This window comes from Schistocerca gregaria, chromosome 3 (assembly GCF_023897955.1).
Source record: "Schistocerca gregaria isolate iqSchGreg1 chromosome 3, iqSchGreg1.2, whole genome shotgun sequence".
NCBI lineage: Eukaryota > Metazoa > Arthropoda > Insecta > Orthoptera > Acrididae > Schistocerca > Schistocerca gregaria.
Window position 1 is genome coordinate 922,752,955 of NC_064922.1, and position 27,740 is coordinate 922,780,694.

Sequence of the window (27,740 nt, forward strand, 5' to 3'; positions counted from 1 at the left end):
GTGAAGTGTTGAAAGGATGGTTTGCAGCTGTTCAGGAAGAGTCCGCAGGACTTCAAGCATCATTTCGTCACTGTAGATGAAACATGGTTACATTACTATATTCGTGAGAGCAAACAACAATCTAAACAATGGGTTATCACGGGATAATCTGCACAAAAAAAGGCGAAGACCATTCCTTCGGCCGGAAAGGTTATGGCGACTGTCTTTTGGGATACGCAAGGGGTAATCCTCATCGACTAAATGAAAAAGCTTTAGTCTGGAACCGCGCTGCTGCTACGGTCGCAGGTTCGAATCCTGCCTTGGGCATGGATGTGTGTAATGTCCTTAGGTTCGTTAAGTTTATGTAGTTCTAAGTTCTAGGGGACCGATGACCTCAGATGTTAAGTCCCATAGCGCTCAGAGCGAATGACAGCACAAGAAGTCGAATCACCAGACGTACAAATTTGCAGTCAGGCTGCGAGAGTGATCCTGCTGTCATACGAATTCGCGCCCCGGACTATAGCTCCACGTGTACGCCCAGTGAGTATAGTTTACAGACAGGTCGGTTGCAGGCCTGCTCCAAATCAAGGCACAGCCATCGCTGGCAAAGAGACAGAACTAGCTTTCATCAGAAAACACAATAGACCTCCACTCTGCCCTCCAAAGAGTTCTCACTTGACACCACTGACGTAGCAAACGGCAGTGGTTTGAGGTCAGTGAAATGCACGCTCCAGAGCGTCTGTCTCGGAACTATCCTTGAAATAATCGATTTGTAACAGATCGTTGTGTCGCTATGGTGACAGCTGCTGCACAGATTGCTGCTGCAGAACCAGTACAAAGGGGCAGAGTCATACGCCGAACGTAATGGGCTTTCCTCTCGTAGTGTCACTTCGTAGTCCACAGTCCGATCTTCTTGTGAAATTACATTGTAGTGACAACTAGCTGACGCAATCATGCACAGTGGCTACCTTCTGCAGTATCACAGAAGGAACATCCAACTTCTCGTAGCCCTATTACACGGCCCCATTGAAACTAAGTGAGATGTTGATAATGAAGTCTTTGTCACTGAGCCGTGGTAAAAATTGCTGTTTTGAAGAGCGCGCCGCAGCTCGTAGTTAAAGCAGTCGCCCTCCGTTTCTGGCGGTGGCGCCGCTGTGGCAATCCGAGCTTTCGTGTGTCTCTCTCTGGTGGGAAAAGGGAAAGGTTGGCTGTTCACGTACATTTAAGGGGCGCTATGAGCTCGCCAGTCGGTCAGTCTGGGTCAGTCTCTCGTCAGCATTTATTAGGCATAAGAGAACGCAGCGAGTGGTCGCCCGGTCGGGGCTTAGTTCCTGCATCTGAGTCTGCACCTTAGGCAGATAGTCTGCACGAGTTTGCTCAGGCACTGGTCATTGGCGGTTGGATCGATCGGTTGGTCGGTCGCGCACTGAGACACGAGATGACTTGTCCGTCTTGAGCGTCGGCGCATGTGAGGTCCCCACGTGAGTCCAGTGGGCCGCGTCAGGGGTAGTGGCTTTGCGGTCGACACGAGAGCAACAGGAGCCAACCCACGACATCGGTCTGGCCGGTGCGAGCTGCGACGTAGTGAGACGGGAGATCGACGCGCCTTCCTGCGTCCATTGAAGCGCCTGGCAGCAGACGGTTCGGGAGAGCGATTTGGGCATGCTGCGCCATGTCTTATCGAGAAATCGCAGTTTATTAGAAGTTAAGTGATTGGTGATATGTTGTTTGATTTACTCTTGTTAAATTCTACTTGTTTTCTTGGTGAGGTCACCAGCTGTTTTGCTTTGGGGTCGTCCAACCATTCTTCTCCGTTTGCCCACCCGCGGGAATGTGATCGTTTATAAATTGGGTGGTCCGTTCTCCCTTGTGGAGTAGGGGCGGGTTAGAGCAACCTGCGGTTCGGGTTGTTCGGTAATCTCCCTATGTTAGTTTGTCGGATTTGGTGTGTTAATGAATTTATTACTTGGAGTGTAACGGCATAATACCTGAAATATGCTTTGATCTTTGGAAACTTTGTATTATTACCTATGATCTTGAGAGGCGGTACCTGTGTACTGTAGAGTATCTTAACTATTGTTGGCCAACCTTTTAGAATTTTATATACACTCCTGGAAATTGAAATAAGAACACCGTGAATTCATTGTCCCAGGAAGGGGAAACTTTATTGACACATTCCTGGGGTCAGATACATCACATGATCACACTGACAGAACCACAGGCACATAGACACAGGCAACAGAGCATGCACAATGTCGGCACTAGTACAGTGTATATCCACCTTTCGCAGCAATGCAGGCTGCTATTCTCCCATGGAGACGATCGTAGAGATGCTGGATGTAGTCCTGTGGAACGGCTTGCCATGCCATTTCCACCTGGCGCCTCAGTTGGACCAGCGTTCGTGCTGGACGTGCAGACCGCGTGAGACGACACTTCATCCAGTCCCAAACATGCTCAATGGGGGACAGATCCGGAGATCTTGCTGGCCAGGGTAGTTGACTTACACCTTCTAGAGCACGTTGGGTGGCACTGGATACACGCGGACGTGCATTGTCCTGTTGGAACAGCAAGTTCCCTTGCCGGTCTAGGAATGGTAGAACGTTGGGTTCGATGACGGTTTGGATGTACCGTGCACTATTCAGTGTCCCCTCGACGATCACCAGAGGTGTACGGCCAGTGTAGGAGATCGCTCCCCACACCACGATGCCGGGTGTTGGCCCTGTGTGCCTCGGTCGTATGCAGTCCTGATTGTGGCGCTCACCTGCACGGCGCCAAACACGCATACGACCATCATTGGCACCAAGGCAGAAGCGACTCTCATCACTGAAGACGACACTTCTCCATTCGTCCCTCCATTCACTCCTGTCGCGACACCACTGGAGGCGGGCTGCACGATGTTGGGGCGTCAGCGGAAGACGGCCTAACGGTGTGCGGGACCGTAGCCCAGCTTCATGGAGACGGTTGCGAATGGTCCTCGCTGTTACCCCAGGAGCAACAGTGTCCCTAATTTGCTGGGAAGTGGCGGTGTGGTCCCCTACGGCACTGCGTAGGATCCTACGGTCTTGGCGTGCATCCTTGCGACTCTGCGGTTCGGTCCCAGGTCGACGGGCACGTGCACCTTCCACCGACCACTGGCGATAACATCGATGTACTGTGGAGACCTCACGCCCCACGTGTTGAGCAATTCGGCGGTACGTCCACCCGGCCTCCCGCATGCCCACTATATGACCTCGCTCAAAGTCCATCAACTGCCCATACGGTTCACGTCCACGTTGTCGTGGCATGCTACCAGTGTTAAAGACTGCGATTGAGCTCCGTATGCCACGGCAAACTGGCTGACACTGACGGCGGCGGTGCACAAATGCTGCGCAGCTAGCGCCATTCGACGGCCAACACCGCGGTTCCTGGTGTGTCCGCTGTGCCGTGCGTGTGATCATTGCTTGTACAGCCCTCTCGCAGTGTCCGGAGCAAGTATGGTGGGTCTGACACACCGGTGTCAATGTGTTCTTTTTTCCATTTCCAGGAGTGTATAACCTCAGGTTGTCTTACTTTTCCTCTCTGGTTCATTGCATCTAAATTGGCTACCCGTTCTGCAGCATTAGTCTGTTGTACCACGTTTCAGAACTTTCTATACTTTTCTTTTGTGTACTGTTTTTCGCCCAGCTTTCATCTACATACATACGCCGCAGTCCATCGTACATTGCATGACGAAGGGTACCCTGCGTCACTACTCGTCATTTTCTTTCCTGTTCCACTCGCAAATTGAGCGAGGGTAAAATGAATGTCTATGTGCCTTCGTTCCAGTCCTGAAACTCTTATCTTCGTGGTCATTACGCGATATGTACGTTGGCAGCATCAGAATCGTTCTGCAGTCAGCTTCAAATGCCGGTTCTCTATACTTTCCGAATCGTGTTCCTCGAAAAAGCGTCGCTAGCTCTCCTAGGATTCCTTTTTTAGTTCCTGATGTGTCCCCGTAATACTTGCGTGTTGTTTGTATTATAAGGGGTTGTTTGTGTTGTTACCCTGGCTGAGATTAGACGAATGATATGTCAGGATTTGTAATCAGTGGGTCCTTGAGGTACGGCAATAAGCAAACACCGAGAAGTAAGTTTAAACAGTTTTATTAACAAAGGCTGATTATAAAACATGCACGTTATGCACACCGATCATCACTGTGTCTGACATACTAATTACGGTCGTATCGAAAGGCTCCATGGTGAGCTAAGAAAAATGACATATTCACTCCCGAGACCGCGCTAGTTAATACGGTGCCCTTCGGACGGCGGCCAGTCGCTGACTCCTTGCATTGCATTGCGCCCGGATTCACGTGTGCTGACCAAGCAAATGGTCAGCAATCCAGATAGGTCGACTGGCGAGCACGTGTTACGTACCGTATGGCTGCGTGCAGCCCGTAGACCATTACGGCATCTACTGGTAACAAATCTAGCAGCCCGTCTCTGGATTTCTGTGGTGTCTTTTTTAAATTAGACCTGATGTGGACCCCAAACACTAGAGCAGTACTCAAGAATAGGTTGTACTAGTATCCTACACGACGTCTATTTTTCAGATGAACCACACTTTCCCAAAATTCCCCCAACAACCCGATGTGGGCCAGTCACCTTTCCTACTACAATCCCTACATGCTCGTTCAATTTCATATCGCTTTCAACGTTAGGCCTACATATTCAGTCGACATGACTGTGTCAAGCAGAGCACTACTAACGCTGTATTTCAACATTACGTGACTGTATTTCCTACTCATCTGCATCAAACAGTTTTCTACATTCAGAACTACCTGCCGTTCATCAAATGAACTAGAAATTTTGTCTAATTCAACTTGTATACTCCTACAGTCACCCAACTATGACACTTTCCCGTATACATCGGCATTGTCAGCAGTCAACCGCTGATTCTTGCCCACCCTCTCTACCAGGTCATTTATATAGTAAATTATAACACTCATACACTACTTCTGTGGGACACTTCTGAAGATACCCTTGTCTCTGACGAACACTCTTCGCCATTTCTGAATAAGGCAACAGTTCACAAACGGCTTTCGAACACTTATTACTTCTGTTTTTCAGAAACATGTTTCTAGCGTTTGCATTTTATATCGTTTCTATCGCACCCATCATAAGTAATTTTGCTGCCCAAATAGCAAATTCATCTGCTGTTTTTAGTTTCTCATTTGCTAATTTAACCCCTCATCACCGCTTGATTTAATTCGACTACATTCTGTTATCATTGTTTTACTTCGGTTGTTCGAATTATAACTTGTCTTATAACCTCTCTCCAATTGTATGCCGTCTGTGACAGAATTACATGTCATCGCCCACCTTCAATTTTTTATTTCCTTTCGTTAAACTTTAATCCATTTACAAAATTTCTCCGTTATTGGTTGCTCTGTATACAAATTAAATAAGACAAAGAAAGACGACACGCTTGTACGTCTGTCTCCCTCCCCTCTCAATCTTCTGCCTCCTTTTCATATCTTTACACTTGTGAAGTAAAGCCAGGCGTAAAAGCTGTTCTTAGCAGTGTCTCCATGAAAATCACAGAGAAGGCTGGAGCGCATATCATCATCATTTCTACAAAGCACATATGCCATTTCTCCTTTTTGCTTGAGTGAAATTTATAGTCCTCATCTCAATGAGAAATGTAAACTTCTTGAAGAATTCATCGTACCTCTTCATAATGTTACGCTTTCCGAATGCTCACGCTTATTTGAGCAAAGTGACTCCATCAATTATTTACAATTTTGTCGAAACGGAAACGAGATACTCGAGACGTTGAAACATTTATGAGTGCTCAGAGATAAATATCCTCCTCTTTTATAGGATGTAGCCTACAATCAAAGTGCTGCTTGAGACTTTTAGATTACTGGAACGCACTGCACGAATATTCATTGGAATATTCAGATGCGTTATTGATATCTCGTACTTTTTCGCATTCGCTCCATTCAGCTTGCTCATAAATAACCGGCACAGTTACAGCTAGAAATATCAATATCTCTCTCCGTAAAATACGAGTATCACGAAAATCCTCACTTATGTCATCATCATCATCATCATTTAAGACTGATTATGCCTTTCAGCGTTCAGTCTGGAGCATACCCCCTTATAAAATTCCTCCATTATCCCCTATTCAGTGCTAGCATTGGTGCCTCTTCTGATGTTAAACCTATTACTTCAAAATCATTCTTAACCGAATCCAGGTACCTTCTCCTCGGTCTGCCCCGACTCCTCCTGCCCTCTACTGCTGAACCCATGAGTGTCTTGGGTAACCTTGCTTCTCCCATGCGTGTAACATGACCCCACCATCTAAGGCTGTTCACCCTGACTGCTACATCTATAGAGTTCATTCCCAGTTTTTCTTTGATTTCCTCATTGTGGACACCCTCCTGCCATTGTTCCCATCTACTAGTACCTGTAATCATCCTAGCTACTTTCGTATCCGTAACCTCAACCTTGTTGTTAAGGTAACCTCAATCCACCCAGCTTTCGCTCCCATACAACAAAGTTGGTCGAAAGATTGAACGGTGCACAGATAACTTGGTACTGACTTTCTTCTTGCAGAAGAGAGTAGATCGTAGCTGAGCGCTCACTGCATTAGCTTTGCTACAACTCGCTTCCAGTTCTTTCACTATGTTGCCATCCTGAGAGAATATGCATCCTAAGTACTTGAAACTGTCCACCTGTTCTAACTTTGTTCCTCCTATTTGGCACTCAATCCGTTTATATTTCTTTCCCACTGACATTACTTTCGTTTTGGAGATGCTAATCTTCATACCATAGTCCTTACATTTCTGATCTAGCTCTGAAATACTTACTTTGGAAACTTTCAATCGAATCTGCCATCACAACTAAGTCATCCGCATATGCAAGACTGCTTATTTTGTGTTCACATATCTTGATCTCACCCAGCCAGTCTATTATTTTCAACATATGTTCCATAAATTATATGAACAACAGTGGAGACAGGTTGCAGCCTTGTCTTACCCCTGAAACTACTCTGAACCATAAACTCAATTTACCGTCAACTCTAACTGCTGCCTGAATATCCATGTAAAGACCTTTCATTGCTTGCACTTATGTAGCACGATAAATAGCTAATCTTCTGTTGCGGGCATTTAATCACCTTCATCTCATCTACAAAGGCCTGTTCTCTTCATCTCAAGCAGAAGTGGAAATCGAACAACTTTTTATGTTTTCCAGTTATTCATACTTGTTTGTGTATGTAAAATAATCAATAAAGCTCGAAAGCTGAAAGAGACGTTATGCAGCCTACATCAGAAATAAAATACAGTAAAACAAATAGGACTCGTAGCATGAAATACATGTTGTGGTTCAGTTCCACGACAGTGTCAGTGAATATACATTAAGAGGCCCTTGTATATAAAAGGACATTCCCTGGACTACTAACTATTCATTTGTTAATTATCTTCATACACATTATAAAAATCACTGTGCGCGTGTGTGTGTATGTGTGTGTGTGTGTGTTTCACATCTTCTCCTAAACCAGTGGACCGATTTTAACCAAACTTTGTGCACGTAGCCATTACTGCCTGGGAAGAATCGCTGTCAGCGAAAGGATCATCAGCATGTCATAGTTCAGGCAAGACGTCATAAACACTGAGCTGCGTGAGAAACTGACTCATTGTGCATGACGTTTAAATTTCTTTGCTACTGACTCTATTCCCAAGCTGGCCGTTGTGACCGAGCGGCTCTAGGCGCTTCAGTCTGGAACCGTGCGTCTGTTACGGACGCAGGTTCGAATCCTGTCTCGGGCATGGATGTGTGTGATGTTTTTAGGTTGCTTAAGTTTAAATAGTTCTAAGTTCTATGGGACTGATGACCTCAGATGTTAATTCCCATAGTGCTCAGAGTTATTTGAACCATTTTTATTCCCAACACATTTTGCAGACAGTAGTATCCAAATATACTAATGAATGTACCTACACAAACACATCATTGTGGACACGAGTTCAAGACAAGACTGGAATAGAAGGGAGAACCGATAGAGGTACTCAGGGTACCCTCCGCCACACACCGTCAGGTGGCTTGCGGAGTACGGATGTAGATGTAGATATGACGACATAAATACTTAGAAGCGTGAAAAAATGCCGCTTCATGCATGGAGATTTAATACATCTGTTCTTTACTCTATTTTGTCGAAAACTGACATTTTGAGCCGTTGGCTGCGTACAGAATACAGGTTGATTCTTGCAGAGAAGATAACAACAGTCAGACAGTTTTACAATTTATGTAAAAAAATAGCATTATAAAAGGTGTCCGGTTGCTGCTATCTTTTCTGTAAGAGTCAACCGGCATTTATTCTTTACTGCTAAGACACTCCTACAGTGGAGTTAACTTATCCCTGACGCCTGGCAATGCATTTGACCACTTTGAAATGCGAAGTGCAAACGTCAGTAGGCGGAAACAATTGCCATCTGTAGATATATGAAAGAGACGTTTACAAAGCACAGAAGCATCTGCGCACAACGCTCAGAAACTGTCGGATATCATGTTTCTCTAGCTGGATACTGTGCTTATAAATTTGTACATAAACATATTTCTTTGACGACTGTTTCGTAATTTCAAAAGTGCTTTCACAACTACATGGAAATGAAATTATTTCGATACTTCGCTAGAAACACAGCCCATATTTTGTTTTCGTTTCCAGTAGAAAATTGGCAAAATGAATATCCGGGCAATGGCGGGTTTGTCAGCTAGTGTTTGAATAAAGTGAAGATACAGAGATTAGAACACATCCAACAAATAATCTAGAACGCTGAGGGTAAGTGAGAATTCAGACAACTGATGATTTCCATCTTCCCCCCCTCCCCCCCCCCTCCCTCAAAAAAGAAGTATGAAATAAGTATACGGGTACAATAATTAGAATGTTTTATCACTAAGAGGATAGTGGTGGCTTAAAAAATGGGATGAGATAATAATCATCTCATCTGCAGCTAACATGTACACCAACCGAAGTTCACAGTAGGTGGCTCTTGCTTAATTATAGTCGGTATACAAGTGTCCTCACTCTCTGACAGTATTTTACGAACAGATCCTTTCGTATAAACATAAGTTCCTTCTCTAGATTGTCGCACAGATGCGAAAATGGTAAATATCGAAATAGACGACAGAGGGACAGAGAAACAATTGAAATCGCTGAAAACAGGAAAGGCCGCTGGACCTGATGGGATACCAGTTCGATTTTACACAGAGTACGCGAAGGAACTTGCTCCCCGTAGGTCTCTAGAAGAGCGTAGCGTTCCAAAGAATTGGAAAAGGGCACAGGTCATCCTCGTTATTAAGAAGGGACGTCGAACAAATGTGCAGAACTATAGACCTGTATCTGTAACGTCGATAAGTTGTAGAATTTTGGAACACGTATTATGTTCGAGTATAATGACTTTTCTGGAAACTAGAAATCTACTCTGTAGGAATCAGCATGGGTTTCGAAAAAGACGATCGTGTGAAACCCAGCTCGCGCTATTCGTCCACGAGACTCATAGGGCCATAGGCACGGGTTCCCAGGTAGATGCCGTGTTTCTTGACTTCCGCAAGACGTTCGATACAGTTCCCCACAGTCGTTTAATGAACAAAGTAAGAGCATATTGACTATAAGACCAATTGTGTGACTGGATTGAGGAGTTCCTAGATAACAGAACGCAGCATATTATTCTCAATGGAGAGAAGTCTTCCGAAGTAAGAGTGATTTCAGGTGTGCCGCAAGGAAGTGTCATAGGACCGTTGCTATTCACAACATACATAAATGACCTTGTGGATGACATCGGAAGTTCACCGAGGCTTTTTGCGGATGGTACTGTGGTACAACGAGAGGGAGTACGCATTACGAGTGATTTAAAATGGAATGATCATATAAAGTTGATCGTCGGTAAGGCAGACTGAGATTCATTGGAAGAATCCTTAGGAAATGCAATCCGAAAACAAAGGAAGTAGTTACAGTACACTTGTTCGCCCACTGCTTGAATACTGCTCACCAGTGTGGGATCCGTACCGGATAGGGTTGATAAAAAGCGTTACGGTTGATAGATAAACTCCAGTGGAAGACTTTTCAGGAGAGACGCTCAGTAGCTTGGTACGCTCTTTTGTTGAAGTTTCGAGAACATACCTTCACCGAGGAGTCAAGCAGTATATTGCTCCCTCCTACGTATATTTCGCGAAGAGACCATGAGGATAAAATCAGAGAGGTTAGAGCCCACACAGAGGCATACCGACAATCCTTCTTTCCACGACCAATACGAGACTGGAATATAAGGGACAACCGATAGAGGTACTCAAGGTACCCTCCGCGACACACCGTCAAGAGGCGTGCGGAGTATGGATGTAGATGTAGATGTAGACAGAGACGCAAGCACTGATAGCGCAGCTGCACTATATATATATGTTATTAGCCAGCTTAGCAATTATGTCAAATAAGTGTTGCTACAGAAGAATGCTGAAGATTAGATGGGTAGATCACATAACTAATGAGGAAGTATTGAATAGGATTGGGGAGAAGAGAAGTTTGTGCCACAACGTGACCAGAAGAAGGGATCGGTTGGTAGGACATGTTCTGAGACATCAAGGGATCACCAATTTAGTACTGGAGGGCAGCGTGGAGGGTAAAAATCGTAGAGGGAGACCAAGAGATGACTACACTAAGCAGATTCAAAAGGATGTAGGTTGCAGTAGGTACTGGGAGATGAAGAAGCTTGCACGGGATAGAGTAGCATGGAGAGCTGCATCAAACCAGTTCAAAATTGTTCAAATGGCTCTGAGCACTATGGGACTCAACTGCTGTGGTCATCAGTCCCCTAGAACCTAGAACTACTTAAACCTAACTAACCTAAGGACATCACACACATCCATGCCCGTGGCAGGATTCGAACCTGCGACCGTAGCAGTCGCACGGTTCCGGACTGCGCGCCTAGAACCGCGAGACCACCGTTGGCGGCCCATCAAACCAGTCTCAGGACTGAAGACCACAACAACAACAACAACAAATGTTGATAATGTGATGTTCTGGTGTACTTACAGAAGTGACTTGCATATAAAATGTCGAACATTCTGTCACGAGAATTTTGCGTATGTGTAAGTTCTGCTTAGCAATATGGCCTAATGCGCGAAGAACGTCTGTTGTTACTGACGTGCGAGGAGTTATGTGAGTACTAGAGATAGGAAAAATTCAAAATCAGTTAGAAGACTCACCGCCGAGCAGTAGTTGATGAATTCGTCAACTGTTATCACGCCGTCGTGGTTCAGATCCAGTTTCTGAAAAGAGAAGAGCAGAGTCTATAGTGCTCACACAGGTGTGATTTCTAATTCTTTTGATGTGGAGGGTTACAACTGCAGTGCGTTGCAGTTATAAGCAAACAAGTGAGAACTAAGGTAACACGATTGAGTGAGAGAACTGACGCGATTTAAGTGTGACGTACCTTGAAGATCCTCTCCACGTGCTGTTGCGGCGTGCGATGGGTGTGTGACGCGTCCTTGGCGTCACCCACAAGGTTGTAGATGGCAGAAATCACCTCCAGCATTTCTTGTCTCGTTATGCAGCCGTCGTGATTCACGTCATACAGCCTGGAAAAACACCAAAAACTCTATTAATATTAAAACATTCATATTAAATTTTCACACGCGCTCCTACCCTGTTATCCGGTCGCTGGGTGTAATTCAAATGCCCTAACATGCAGGCCGCGTAGGAAGCGACCTCGTAAGTTTTAATTGCTATTAAGCCTAGTTTACACAACGACACTCGGTTGCAGGCCACCGCGCATGCGCGCGGTGGGTTTGCGCAACTCGTTGGTGAAACTAAACACTTTCGGCGTGTTCCAACTTTGGTGACACTAATAGCATGAGTTTTGAGGTTTATATGGGTTCGCAGAGTGTAGACAAACTGAAATATGAAGCGGGAAACGGAGATATCTATGCTTTGCATAGATGTTTGTGGGGTTTCAGTGATGATGATTACAAAAATAAGCAACATATTGCTGCCCGTGAGGCCGTCATGTGTGATCGTAACATAGATAGTTTGACAATATCTGAGCCGCTGGGCAAAATTTATTGGGTTAGTAGCACATATACAAATGAATTAAGAAAAATTCAAGCAAGTGTGGCAATGCTCTCGTCTACAAGACTAAAATACCATCGTTCGCGTTGGCTGACTCTGTGTTAACGAATATTGTTGGCAGGAGGGAAGGCTATACAAATTCAAGAAGCTGTATTCTTTAATCAACAACATTTATCTATTTGAAACGTCGCAGCAGTGTTCCCCATTCACATATGTTATAATTTTGGAATGTTGCCACTGTACCGATCTATCTTCAAGAGAGTATTTTGCAAACCATTCTCTTCTTAATGCGGCCTGCTTCGAAGAATTATTGCTGTTAATGTTAATAATTATTACTTTTCATGTTAATAATTAATGGTGTTAATGAAAAAGCGTCGCCGGCCGGAGTCGTCGAACGGTTCTAGGCGCTACAGTCTGGAACCGCGCGACCGCTACGGTCGCAGGTTAGAATCCTGCCTCGGCCATGGATGTGTGTGATGTCCTTTGGTTAGTTAGGTTTAAGTAGTTCTAAGTTCTAGGGGACTGATGACCTTAGAAGTTAAGTCCCATAGTGCTCAGAGCCATTTGAACCATTTCTTGATAAAGCGTCATCACCAACTAAAACCGCATCTTACAGCATCTCGAGTGTTCCCGATTGTAATGCACGCAATATGAAATGTAATGTCAGTTCCGGCGACAGAGCTTCATGCGTTACAGTACCTTTATTCCTTATCGCATGATTAACTCTATTTAGAAGAAACGTGAACAGTTCTGGTGACATTCTAAGATAATTAAAAACTTGATCTTCCGTTATAAAGTATGTGAGCAGGGATGCTGAGCAACCGAGCTGACGTATTTTCTTCATCCAGTCACGAATCGAAACACGTTTCTCATTTTTTTTTCTTATGCAGCGATTCCACGCAACAAGCTTTAATTTCATCACAACTCGTGCGACGCCCAGCTGCCAAAACTTTCATTTCAGACGCGACTCAGGGACTCACAAAACGACAGAACTGAAGTGTATACTGGTGTCTACAGTCAAATATGAAACCACTTGCGTGCAACTCATTCCACTCAATGAGTGGCACATAGCCCAATGTAGCCGTGTAAACTAGGCTTTATGATGTTGCACTGTCAGGTTGAGATTAGGTCTGTGACGGTCTCAGGTTAACACAGAAATCGGCAAACATGGAACGAAGACATCATAGTGAGAGCGCTGCACGTAAGGCAATTCATACTAGAATATTAAGGCTCCAGAACACTGCAGGAAGCTGTCAAGCGCGAAATAGCTGCCCGTCCTCACAGCGAGACACTCAATGACACGCACTGCTACACAATACTCGCTGCATGCTGGCGAGCACCAAACCAAGACTATTGTTGAGGCCAAAAACAAACAGTAATGTATTCATAAAGCTGCATAACAGTATACAGGTTGTTTCAAAAAGAATATATGTATTTACAAAGGATTATTTTGTTCATACTAGCTACGGTCGCAGGTTCGAATCCTGACTCGGGCATGGATGTGTGTGATGTCCTTAGGTTATTTAGGTTTAAGTAGTTCTCAGTTCTAGGGGACTAATGACCACAGCAGTTGAGTCCCATAGTGCTCAGAGCCATTTGAACCATTTTTTTTTTGTCCGTACTATCTGATCGCTGCGCCCCGGCTCGGCTGTTGGAGAAACAAATACATAGTCTAGTTTATATTAATAGGCGCCAGATGTCAGTTTTCTTCTGTTTTGCTTGGTAACCGTCATTTGTTTAAAATGGCTACTCCGCAGCAGAAATCATTTTGTGTTGTCGAATTTGCGAAGTGGAATTCCGTGATTACAGTGCAATGACGTTTCAGATTGAGGTACAAGATTGATCATCCGAATAGGTGGAACATTCGCAAATGGCATCGACACAGGATGTGCATGTAAAGGAAAGAATCCTGGCCGTGATCGTGTTCCCGAAGAAAATGTTGCACGAATTCAAACTGCTTTCCAACGCAGTCCTTAAAAATTAACTCGTCGTGCCAGTCGGAAGTTAACACCTCCTGCAACAAAAATTTGGCGTGTTTTGAGACATCGGTTGGTTATGAAGCTCTACAAGTTACAACTGCTACAAGCCCTGCGTCCTGACGACAAACGCAAACGTGCGGCATTTTGTAACGAGACTCCTGATGCTATTGACAATGATAACATTTTCGTACAACGAACCGTGTTCAGTGATGAAGCGGCTTAACATGTTAGTGGTCAGGTAAACAAACACAGTGCTCGAATTTGGGGCCTACGGAACCCACATGCAGTCGTTGAACATGTACGAGATTCGCCCAAAGTTTTGTGCGATATCCCGATCGTCTGTTTACGGCCCATTCTTTTTTAATCGAAACACGGTTAACGATCAGCAGTACCTCGCTATGTTACAAAACTGGATGTTTCCGAGGCTGCACGTAGATAACTCCATTTTTCAACAAGCCGGGGGACCCTCTCACTGGAGTCACCAAGTACGCGAATATCTGTATGAAACTCTACCGAACCGTTGGATTGGTCGACAAGGAGGACTTAGCACGTCTCAGCTGGGCTCCACAGTTAACGGATTTGGCACCCTCTGACTTCTTCCTGTGGGGTTTCGTTAAAGACAACGTTCCTGCACCACCACTCCCACAAAACCTGAAAGAGCTGAGGAACCGGATCCGTACTGCCATAAAATCGGTGCCGAAGGACATGCTTGCCCGATATGGGAGGAATTTAAGTACCAAATGGTTCAAATGGCCTTAAGCACTATATGACTTAACATCTGAGGTTATCAGTCCGCTAGACATTAAACTACTTAAACCTAACTAACCAAAGGACATCACACACTTCCATACCCGAGGCAGGATTCGAACCTGCGATCGTAGCAGCCGCGTGGTTCCGGACTGAAGCGCTTACAACAGCTCGACCACAGCAGCCGGCAATGGGAGTATCGATGTGATATTGTTCGTGTCGTTGATGCAAGACATGTTGAACATCTGTAATCTGAACTTCAGAACTTCATAAATATGTTCATATTCGTATGTTTAAAGTTTAATAAATATATGCATTCGAAATACATGTATTCTTTTTGAAACACTCTGTATAACTTACCAAACTGTCTGAAATCCCACAAAAATTGTTCTTTTTGTGTGTAGTTCGACGTAAAAAGGAAACAAAAGAAGAAGAAACTCTTAGAGTCAAACAAACAATTATAAACGCCCTGCAGAAATACGAAAAGTGACGTAGGCCGATGCAATGAGTTAATATCTGTAATAGCACTGGGATTCGAACCCGTGTCTCATATTTACTAGACGAATACTTAAGCCGGTACACTAACTGGCACTGCATGGATTACTCTGGTACATCTCCAACCACGATGCAAATTACAACTCACACCTCAGCCCAGTGCTGTTCCCCTTCTCAACGCGCGTGACTGGCCAGAATGTATCGTTATTTATGTCTATTCAATTCTCAAGTGACATTGCCATAACGAATGATTTTACAAGCGGCGAAGATATTTGAGTTCAGTCACGCTAAGATTCTGCTGCTGATGACGAATCTAGAACGGACTGCACAGGACAACTGCCAGTGAAAGCACGGCGCACAACACATTAACAGTCCCGAGTTCCACAGTCACTCCTTAGGTCGGTAATACCAATTCGTGTAAGAAAGAAAGCCGCACAAAAACCTTAGTGGTTGGAAACATGAGGGCAGGCGGTTCACAATCTTGCATAATTTCTAAAGTCATCTACCCAACTTCCACCAGGCTGTGATTACTCACTATATAGAGCCTACATTTATTCATTTCGAGACGAATGGAAGCTGTTTTGAATGCCAACAGTATTCCTACATCGTAGTAGACAAGGTAATGAGTTGTGTTTTTTGTGCTTCTATATTTTTGCCCAATCCTGTAGGTAGCTCAAATGTATTGCATTAAACTGTTTCCTTCCCTAGATTCCGTTTGAAAGAGGAATTGCTCAAAATACTTCTGGTGATACAACATTTCCTGGCCAGACACGTCATTAAATTCTCATTTTCTCAGTATCCTGATAAAATGTAATGGAGGCAGTGCTACTGAGGTAGGGAAAGACGGGTAGTGTAGGATTTGTACACGTTTCCGAAATTATAATATATTCTGAAGGTTGTATTGCAACATTGTTCTCAATATACAGTACTATGATACATTAATTGATATAAATATAAAACCTGATATCATAAGAATATACCTTCGTTGGTTTTTTAATATTTCTCCTAGTATTGGCTTATCGGACTTTTAAATTTTTGGAATGTTATATCGGACATGAACTTACAATTAAAAAAACCTTTTTATTTTTCATTTTTGTTTATTTTTGGAAAAAAAGTTTTAATCGGATCGCTATTATAAACTTGAACTTTCCTACAGCTCACCTACTTTCTCAAAGAAACTGTTGAATTGTTTCTTGCAGAAACCTGCTGCAAGCTGCAAACTCACAGATTAAGCCTTCTTGGACCCTTGTATCCACATATTTTCAAAAAATCTCGGTAAAAGTCGTTACCTGCTTTCATTTTTGTCTTACTGAACCGATGCTTTATTTTCAGTCGTTCCACATATTCCTACACTAGGTTTAAGAGCTTATCTCTGTTCAAAAGCATGAACTGGCTATCTAAAAATTTTATCATGATTGTGCAACACTGCTTCATGTTCGTCGTTAGATGTCTTCGGAAAAGAAGCTAATAAGTTTGTCTTGCATTGGGTTTTATGCCCACCTCTTAGTTTTCCCAGTTCGGAAGTAAACTTCTTCTGGCTATGGTCCTCAAACCTTGTCAAATATTCACAGCGCCAGTAAAACTTCAATTTCAAAACTAGTGCCTGTTCCATCTTCACTTTTCACTGCCATCTCGTTGTGGGTCTTCCTGCGTCCCTTCTTTCTCTTGGCTGGTAAAGTATTGCCTGACACTTATTCTTTGTGGGTGACGATCCCGTAGTACTTCATTTTCCTCGGTCTTTTTATTAACACACTCAAAGAAAATAAAGGAAAAATGACGCAATCCGAGGAAATTATCCGAATGGCACGGAAATCGGTAGATGTGATGTCCATATACAGACCAACAAATGATTACAATTTCAGAATAAAAGGCTCTAAGCACTATGGGACTTAACATCTGAGGTCATCAGTCCCCTAGACTTAGAACTACTTAAACCTAACTAACCTAAGGACAGCACACACATCCATACCCCAGGCAGGATTCGAACCTGAGACCGTAGCAGCAGCGCGGTTCCAAACTGAAGCGCCTAGAACCGCTCGGCCACAGCGGCCGGCACAATTTCAGAATAACTGGATGATTTATTCAAGAGAAAGAACTTCCAAAATTGAGCATTGGTGACCCTCTGACCATTGTTGTTGTTGTCGTCTTCAGTCCTGAGACTGGTTTGATGCAGCTCGCCATGCTACTCTATCCTGTGCAAGCTTCTTCATCTCCCAGTATCTACTGCAACCTACGTCCTTCTGAATCTGCTTACTGTATTCATCTCTTGGTCTCCCTCTACGATTTATACCCTCCACGCTGCCCTCCAATACTAAATTGGTGATCCCTTGATGCTTCAGAACATGTCCTACCAACCGATCCCTTCTTCTAAATTGTAAGACATTTCCAGGGGCAGATTTGGACTCTGACCACAATCTATTGGTTATGACCAGTAGATTAAAACTGAAGAAACTGCAAAAAGGTGGGAATTTAAGGAGATGGGACCTGGATAAACTGAAAGAACCAGAGGTTGTACAGAGTTTCAGGGAGAGCATAAAGGAGCAATTGACAGGAATGGGGGAAAGAAATACAGTAGAAGAAGAATGGGTAGCTTTGAGGGATGAAGTAGGGAAGGCAGCAGAGGATCAAGTAGGTAAAAAGACGAGGGCTAGTAGAAATCCTTGGGTGACAGTAGAAATATTGAATTTATTTGATGAAAGGAGAAAATATAAAAATGCAGTAAATGAAATAGGCAAAAAGGAATACAGAGGTCTCAAAAATGAGATCGACAGGAAGTGCAAAATGGCTAAGCAGGGATGGCTAGAGGACAGATGTAAGGATGTAGAGGCTTATCTCACTAGGGGTAAGATAGATACTACCTACAAGAAAATTTAAGAGACCTTTGGAGATAAGAGAACCACTTGTATGAACATCTAGAGCTCAGATGGAAACCCAGTTCTAAGCAAAGAAGAGAGAGCAGAAAGGTGGAAGGAGTATATAGAGGGTCTATACAAGGGCGATGTACTTGAGGACAATATTATGGAATTGGAAGAGGATGTAGATGAAGATGAAATGGGAGATACGATACTGCGTATAGAGTTTGACAGAGCACTGAAAGACCTGAGTCGAAACAAGGTCCCCGAGTAGACAACATTCCATTGGAAATACTGACGGCCTTGGGAGAGCCAGTCCTTACAAAACTCTACCATCTGGTGAGCAAGATGTATGAGACAGGCGAAATACCCTCAGACTTCAAGAAGAATATAATAATTCCAATCCCAAAGAAAGCAGGTGTTGACAGATTTGAAAATTACCGAACTATCAGTTTAATAAGTCACAGCTGCAAAATACTAACACGAATTCTCTGACCATTATGCAAACAGTTATTCTGCTTAGCTTTGACTGACAGAGTTGTTGGATTTCCTGAGTTCTGCCCAGCTGGCGCGCTAGGTCATCAAACTCCCGAGCTGTTCGGAGTGCCCTGTCCATAATGCTCCAAATTTTCTTAATTAGGGAGAAATTCGGCGACTGTTTTGGCCAAGGTAGGGTTCGGCAAGCAAGGGGCAAGCAGTTGAAGAAAATGGCTCTGAGCACTATGGGACTTAACTTCTGAGGTCATCAGTCCCATAGAACTTAGAACTACTTAAACCTAACTAACCTAAGGACATTACACACATCCATGCCCGAGGCAGGATTCGAACCTGCGACGGTAGCGGTGGCGCGGTTCCAGACTGTAGCGGCTAGAACCGCTCGGCCACTCCGGCCGGCGGCAAGCAGTAGAAACTCTCGCCGTATGCAGACGGGCATTTGATTACTGAAATGCAGGATGGCTTGCCGTTAAGGATAACGAAACGGTGCGTAATATGTCGTTGACGTACCGTTGCGTTGTACTGGTGCCATGGATGACAATCAAAGGGGTCCTGGTATGAAATGGAATGACACCCCAGACCATTACTCCAGGCTGTCGGTCTGCACCGCGGCCGACAGTTTGTATTCAACCGCTGTCTGGGGCGTCTACAGACTCATCTTCCGCCTGGAATCTCATTGACTGGAGTAGAACTGTCTTCAGTGATGGGTTCCGCTTCGAGCTGAGTCCCGGCGACCAGCGCAGACGTGTCTGGGGGTGCCCCGGTCACCGGTCGTTTCGTGAGGACTTTATCATAATTCGTTCGGGCGAATACAGAATTCCGACATATTAAACGGTTCAGGAAACATCTGAGGTGTACACTGTAACTGGACCACGCTGTATACTGCAATATTGATCTTTTCTTTCTAATATTTTTTTTCTATTCAGATACCTTGAAATAATGCACCAGATATTGAAGGAAAGACGTATTGCAGTTAGTGTTAATGAAACACGACAGTAAGACAACTGTGATATGAGCTGTGTTCATCACTACGCCCGCTTGAAGAAGACAAAGCGGATCATAGGTGTTCTTAGAGCTTGAGTACGGTAATGGTTATGGTGACAACGCTGCTACGCATGCAGCGTGAATGATGATGCGTTATTTTTTTCTTGGGGGGTGGGGGGGGGAGGGAGGAGGGGGAATGATACGACACCTCGCATAGCATGCCTCTTGGATACTTTCACCAAAGCTCGAGATGAGCTATCTCAAAACACGCTCCAAATTCTACCACCCTCTCCCTATCCAGTTCCTCCTCCTTCTTCCCATCCTCTTTTCCAGTTTCCCTGTTACCATATTGTTTAACAATGCAGGTGGTTTGACCTGTTGCACTGTACATAGATATTGTATTCTGAACAACTGTACGTTTTCTACTAATAAATGAATTTTCATACTGAGTGATCGAGAGAGGTGGCGCAGTGGTTAGCACACTGGACTAGCATTCGGGAGGACGACGGTTCAAACCCGCGTCCGGCCGTCCTGATTCATGTTTTCCGTGATTTCGTTAAATCGCATGAGGCAAATGCTGGGATAGTTCCTCTGAAAAGGCACGGTCGACTTCCTTCCACATCCATTCTGAATCCGATGAGACCGATGACCTCGCTATTTGGTCTCTTCCACCACATCAACCCCCTCTCATACTGCTTGTAACTTCATGTTACTGGTTATGTTAACTGGTATAGACGTACTCTGTATAACTCTGACGTATTTGGGGTTTCTGTACGTGTCACGTGTGGCAATAAGCACGAATACGGCCTATAATTTCCTGTCATACTTTTAATGTAAGTACAAACATTATAAAGTTTGCGTATATGTAGATTAATGGCTGTTGAGCACAGACAAAAAATGTTTCCTTAAAAGCTCCTTGGCGTCACATGCGTAATCCAGTTCACTTGTGGTTTTCATAGTGAAGTCTTTTGAAACTATCCTCTGATATTTTGAAAAGGCGTTAGTTACTTCAATCGTATGCTTTTAAATGGGCCTGCTTTTTGCGTCCATTTCTTGCCTCTTAGTAAGAAATTGTTTTAAAATATTATAATAAAGATCTTACAAGTGTACAGTTGTGTCATCATCGTGTATATAATCGCTAATGGCCATTAAAATTGCTACACCAAGAAGAAATGCAGATGATAAACGGGTATTCATTGAACAAATCTATTATACTAGAACTGACATGTGATTACATTTTCACGCAATTTTGGGTGCATAGATCCTGAGAAATCAGTACGTAGAACAACCGCCTCTGACCATAATAACGACCTTGATACGCCTGGGCATTGAGTCAAACCGAACTTGGATGGCTTGTACAGGTACAACTGCCCATGCAGCTTCAACACGATACCACAGTTCATCAAGAGTAGTGAATGGCGTAATGTGATGAGCCAGTTGCTCGGCCACCATTGACCAGACGTTTTCAATTGGTGAGCGATCTGGAGAATGTGCTGGCCAGGGCAGCAGCTGGACATTTTCTGTATCCAGAAAGGCCTGTAAAGGACCTGCAACATGCAGTCGTGCATTATCCTGCTGAAATGTAGGGTTTCACAGGGATCAAATGAAGGGTAGAGCCACGGGTAGTAACACATCTAAAATGTAACGTCCACTGTTCAAAGTGCCATCATTGTGAACAAGAGGTGACCGAGACGTGTTACCAGTGGCAGCCCATACCATCACGCCGGATGATACGCCAGTATGGTTAAACGAATACACGCTTCCAATGTGCGTTCACAGCGATGTCGCCAAACACGGATGCGACCATCACTATGCTGTAAACAGAACCTGGATTCATCCAACAAAATAACGTTTTGCCATTAGTGCACCCAGGTTCGTCGTAGAGTAAACCATCGGAGGCGCTCCAGTCTGTGATGCAGCGTCAAGGGTAACCGCAGCCATGGCGTCCGAGCTGATAGTCCATGCTGCTGCAAACGTCGTCGAACTGTTCGTGCAGCTGGTTGTCTTGGAAACGTCCCCATCTGTTGACTCAGGGATCGAGATGTGGCTGCACGATCCGTTACAGCCATGCGAGTAAGATGCCTGTCATCTCGACTGCTAGTGATATGAGGCCGGTGGGATCCAGCACGGAGTTCCGTATTACCCTCCTGAACCCACCGATTCCATATTCTGCTAACAGTCATTGGATCTCGACTAACGCGAGCAGTAATCACGATAGGCTACAATGCGACCTTTATCAAAGTCGGAAACGTGATGGTACGCATTTCTTCTCCTTACACGAGGCATCACAACAACGTTTGACCAGGCAACTGCTGTTTATTTATGAGAAATCGGATAGAAACTTTCCTCATGTCAGCACGTTGTAGGTGTGGCCACCGGCGCCAACCTTGTGTGAATGCTCTGAAAAGCTAATCACTTGCATATAACAGCATGTTCCTTTTCTCGGTTAAATTTCACGCCTGTAGTACGTCATCTTCTTGGTGTAGCAATTTTAATGGCCGGTAGTGTACAAACATGAAAAACATGTATGTATTAGGATTTCCTGGTTATTGAGTAGAGGCAGTTGCTATCTGGTGGTACTCCATAACAGCATATAGTTCGGTTGACTATTGCTGGGGCAGTGTGCTGTCAACTGTATGCACGGACAGAGCAACTAACATTGTATGTATGTGTGCCACATGTGCGGTTTTATCACTTGATGTATGCAGCGGAACTACAGCCTTTGCTCCAACAATGCATTAGCACCTCTCATACGTTTTATACTACTATTGACGTTCGTTGTTCCATAAATATTTATATTTATATTACAAGTATGTTCGTATGTACACAGGACTAGTTGACAGTGCACTACATAACGTGGAACTAAATTAATGTAAGTTAAGGGTATGTAACGCACATATTTTGAAAAACTTTCTTCTAAGTGTACTTTGACCATTAGAATGTAAGAAGGCCGTTGAAACCACTATCGTAAACATAAAAAAAATATCTTTCAGCTCTGAAGACGGCAATTAAACTAGTCGTCAACACTTGCAATTCATGCTATCTGGGTAAATAAAACTTCTTCAACGAGAAGAGTATATTTTTCCTAATAAGAAATGGCTCTCCTACCGACGATGTCAGATATAATAAATAAATTAATGCTCTTGCATGCATGCAAACTTTGATAGCTATACCGTTCCTTATATCCGCCATGCATTATACATTATAACTCTCACGACTGTCAACGCTTTATCCGTACACGCGAAACTCGATTGATCCTTTTGTGTTTATCTGAAGTATTACTATTTCGCCACTAGTGAGATAAAGTGGCAACGTGGACCAAAGATCCCGATTAAATCTCACAAACGGTTCTGTTTAATGAGAGAGCGGTTACGCAAGCTGTATCGAGAAACGAGGTTTTGCATTTTTCATTACTTTAAACAACTCGATTGAAAATGTGCCCCAAACGATCCCGCTCCGTTATTCAGTTACTAACTTGATCTCACTGTTGTGCGGAGTTGTCTCTTTACAGGGGCACTAATTTCTGTGAGTGCGCTGGGTAGATGGTGTGGGACCGGAGTTTCGAGGGAAACGTGTGTGTGGCTGAACAGCGGTCTTCTAAGCGGCGCAGGGCCATCCTCGGGCCAGTCATTAGGTAAAGTGCTGACAGACAACAGCGAAAGTTAGGCTTAAATTCCCACCGATATACGCACAATGCAAACGCGCTGAATTGCTGTGTGAATATCTCTCTCTATCTCACTCACACACAAACACACACACACACACACACACACACACACACACACACACACAATTCCACGCTGCTGACAATTTGCGTACGATTTTACAAAAAAGAAAAAGTGTTCTTTGACTTCTTGGGGGTGAACAGTACTCTGGGCAGAGTGATCATCAGGAATCACATAATAACACAAAACAAAAAACAAAACAAAAAAATAGGACATGAATTCGTCTGGATAAAATTAGTTTGAGGACCAGGAATCTGTAGAACGAGAAAGGTTCTATAAAACAAAGCCGAACTGTAGCGGTCTCTTCAGCGTGGCGGAATTTCTGGTTTCTGAAGGTGGTCTTCCCTTTTTCCCGGTTAACATGAGAGAAAAAGGGGAGACACGGTTGTAACCTTCCCCCATGTTACTGAATCTGTGATGCACCAGTAGGAGGAAGGGAACAGAAATTTGTAAAACGGAGCTAAAGTTCAGGTAGATGAAATAAAAACGTCAATTTTGTGTCTCTGACAGAGCCTATAATGGATTTGGAAGACCAGGTAAACGCATAGTGCCTTGAAAAGCGGTTTTAGGATAAACACTAACAAATATAAAACAAGAGTGATGCACTATAGCCGAACTGAAGGAGGAGATGCGGAGCGAATTACACTGTATAAACACTCCTGGAAATTGAAATAAGAACACCGTGAATTCATTGTCCCAGGAAGAGGAAACTTTATTGACACATTCCTGGGGTCAGATACATCACATGATCACACTGACAGAACCACATGCACATAGACACAGGCGACAGAGCATGCACAATGTCGGCACTAGTACAGTGTATATCCACCTTTCGCAGCAATGCAGGCTGCTGTTCTACCATGGAGACGATCGTAGAGATGCTGGATGTAGTCCTGTGGAACGGCTTGCCATGCCATTTCCACCTGGCGCCTCAGTTGGACCAGCGTTCGTGCTGGACGTGCAGACCGCGTGAGACGACGCTTCATCCAGTCCCAAACATGCTCAATGGGGGATAGATCCGGAGATCTTGCTGGCCAGGGTAGTTGACTTACACCTTCTAGAGCACGTTGGGTGGCACGGGATACATGCGGACGTGCATTGTCCTGTTGGAACAGCAAGTTCCCTTGCCGGTCTAGGAATGGTAGAACGATGGGTTCGATGACGGTATGGATGTACCGTGCACTATTCAGTGTCCCCTCGACGATCACCAGAGGTGTACGGCCAGTGTAGGATATCGCTCCCCACACCATGATGCCGGGTGTTGGCCCTGTGTGCCTCGGTCGTATCGTATGCAGTCCTGATTGTGGCGCTCACCTGCACGGCGCCAAACACGCATACGACCATCATTGGCAACAAGGCAGAAGCGACTCTCATCGCTGAAGACAACACGTCTCCATTCGTCCCTCCATTCACGCCTGTCGCGACACCACTGGAGGCGGGCTGCACGATGTTGGGGCGTGAGCGGAAGACGGTCTAACGGTGTGCGGGACCGTAGCCCAGCTTCATGGAAACGGTTGCGAATGGTCCTCGCCGATACCCCAGGAGCAACAGTGTCCCTAATTTGCTGGGAAGTGGCGGTGCGGTCCCCTACGGCACTGCGTAGGATCCTACGGTCTTGGCGAGCATCCGTGCGTCGCTGCGGTCCGGTCCTAGGTCGACGGGCACGTGCACCTTCCGCCGACCACTGGCGACAACATCGATGTACTGTGGAGACCTCACGCCCCACGTGTTGAGCAATTCGGCGGTACGTCCACCCGGCCTCCCGCATGCCCACTATACGCCCTCGCTCAAAGTCCGTCAACTGCACTTACGGTTCACGTCCACGCTGTCGCGGCATGCTACCAGTGTTAAAGACTGCGATGGAGCTCAGTATGCCACGGCAAACTGGCTGACACTGACGGCGGCGGTGCACAAATGCTGCGCAGCTAGCGCCATTCGACGGCCAACACCGCGGTTCCTTGTGTGTCCGCTGTGCCGTGCGTGTGATCATTGCTTGTACAGCCCTCTCGCAGTGTCCGGAGCAAGTATGGTGTGTCTGACACACCGGTGTCAATGTGTTCTTTTTTCCATTTCCAGGAGTGTATAATAAAATAATGAAATAGATGATAATAAAATGTGGTTTTTTAAAATGTATTGAATTACTGAGGTTAATTTTTCGGAAATGACAAGCACAATAAGCTGAGCGTGCCTGGAAATAAGTTCGTATTAGTTCATAGTATTTTGCAGGGCGAAGTAGTTTCTCTCTCCGCTGTAGATTTGTGCTTACCATTGTTTATAATGCTACGTTTGGTCGCCGTGTTCACCTTTGAAGTCTTGACCGTGTTTCCATTAAGCTTATCGGATCTTCGTAATTTTCCAAAGTACACAGGTGGGCTTCAGTTCTTGTTATTATTGTACTATTTGTAATAACAACTCACACGACCTTTCTGTTAATAAAACAATACTGTATTTTTCTAAACGGTGCACATATGAAATACATACTCCTCACTTATTCATAGCGATCCCAAAATGGCGGTCTACAATTACTCGCTAAAATGGCGTGCTTCTCACTCGTTCACTAGCTGAGCGCGAATCCTTCCTTCCTCCTACTGGTACCAGAAAAAATCCTCTGTTTTTTAACAACTGAAAGTCAAAAAATACATGACGGTAGGCATAGGCTCTATGATGGGCTACCGCTTCATCTTCTCTCTTTGCCTTTAAAGAAGACGGAAACATAAATGAAATGCAAAAGGTTTATCACAGCTGATTAGGGGAAACAGTATGATCACCTGCTCAATGGCTTTCGGGTCAAGCTTCGGAGCGCAGTACGGCAATGATTCTGAGTGGCGTGGATTCCACAAGCTCATGGTAGGTTAACAAAGGTATGTGTCAGCAAGCACCCATTCAAACGTCGCTTTATTTCCGCAAAATTACGGGGCCGGCTATTTAAGGGCCCGAAGCTTGTGCCCGGTAGCGTCCTACATCTACAGCTACATCTACAGCTACATCTACATGGATGCTCTGCTAATCACATTTAAGTGCCTGGCAGAGGTTTCATCGAACAACCTTCACAATTCTCTATTATTCCAATGTCGTATAGCGAGCGGAAACAATGAACACCTATATCTTTCCGTACGAGCTCTGATTTCCCTTATTTTATCGTGGTGATCGTTCCTCCCTATGTAAGTCGGTGTCAAAAAAATATTTTCGCATTTCAAGGAGAAAGTTGGTGATTGGAATTTCGTGAGAAGATACCGTCGCAACGGAAAATACCTTACTTTTAATGGTGTCTAGTCCAAATACTGTATCATTTCTACGACACTCTCTCCCATATTTCGCGATAATACAAAACGTGCTGCATTTCTTTGAACTTTTCCGATGTACTCCGTCAGTCCTATCTGGTAAGGTTCCCACATCGCGCAGCCGTATTCTAAAAGAGGACGGCAAGCGTAGTGTAGGCAGTCTCCTTAGTAGGTCTGTTACATTTTCTAAGTGTCCTGCCAAAAAAAACGCAGCCTTTGGTTAGCCTTCCCCACAACAATTCCTATGTATTCCTTTCAATTTAAGGGGTTCGTAATTGTAATACCTAGGTATTTAGTTGAATTTAAGGCTTTTAGATTAGACTGATTTATCGTACAACCGAGGTTTAACGAGTTCCTTTTAGCACTCATGTGGATGGCCTCACACTTTTCGTTATTTAGGGTCAATTGCCACTTTTCGCACCGTTTAGATTTCTTTTCTAAATCGTTTTGCAGTTTGTTTTGATTTTCTGATGAGTTTATTAGTCTATAAACGACAGCGGCATCTGTAAACAACCGAAGAGGGCTGCTCAGATTGTCTCCCAAATCGTTTATATAGATAAGGAACAGCAAAGGGCCTATAACACTACCCCGGGGAGCACCAGAAATCACTTTTGTTTTACTCTATGACTTTCCGTCAATTATTACGAACTGTGACTTTTCTGACGGGAAATCACAAATCCAGTCACGTAACTGAGACAATATTCCATAAGCACGCAATTTCACAACGAGCCGCTTTTGTGGTGTGGAGTCAAAAGCCTTCCGGAAATCCAGAAATACGGAATCGATCTGAAATCCCTTGTCAATAGCACTCAACACTTCATGTGAATAAAGAGCTAGTTGTGTTTCATAGGAACCATATTTTCTAAACCCATGTTGACTGTTTGTCAATAGACCGTTTTCTTCGAGGTAATTCATAATGTTTGAACACAATATATGCTCCAAAATCCTGCTGCATATCGACGTTAACGATATGGGCCTTTAACGTAGTGGATAACTCATACTAAATGGTTCAAATGGCTCTGAGCACTATGGGACTCAACTTCTTAGGTCATAAGTCTCCCAGAACTTATAACTTCTTAAACCTAACTAACCTAAGGATATCACACACGCCCATGCCCGAGGCAG

The 27,740-nt window shown here is 44.4% G+C and overlaps 1 protein-coding gene across 1 annotated transcript in view; it reads right to left on the reverse strand.

The window, feature by feature from the left end:
- Positions 1–27,740, reverse strand: part of LOC126354325 (Kv channel-interacting protein 1-like) — a 105,108-nt gene that overhangs the window by 23,580 nt on the left and 53,788 nt on the right. Inside the window, exons 3-4 of the mRNA XM_050003886.1 lie at positions 11,423–11,567; positions 11,196–11,258 (exon numbers count right to left, since the gene is read on the reverse strand). Coding sequence (XP_049859843.1) covers positions 11,196–11,258; positions 11,423–11,567 — 208 coding nt within the window. The remainder of the gene's footprint in view (positions 1–11,195; positions 11,259–11,422; positions 11,568–27,740) is intronic.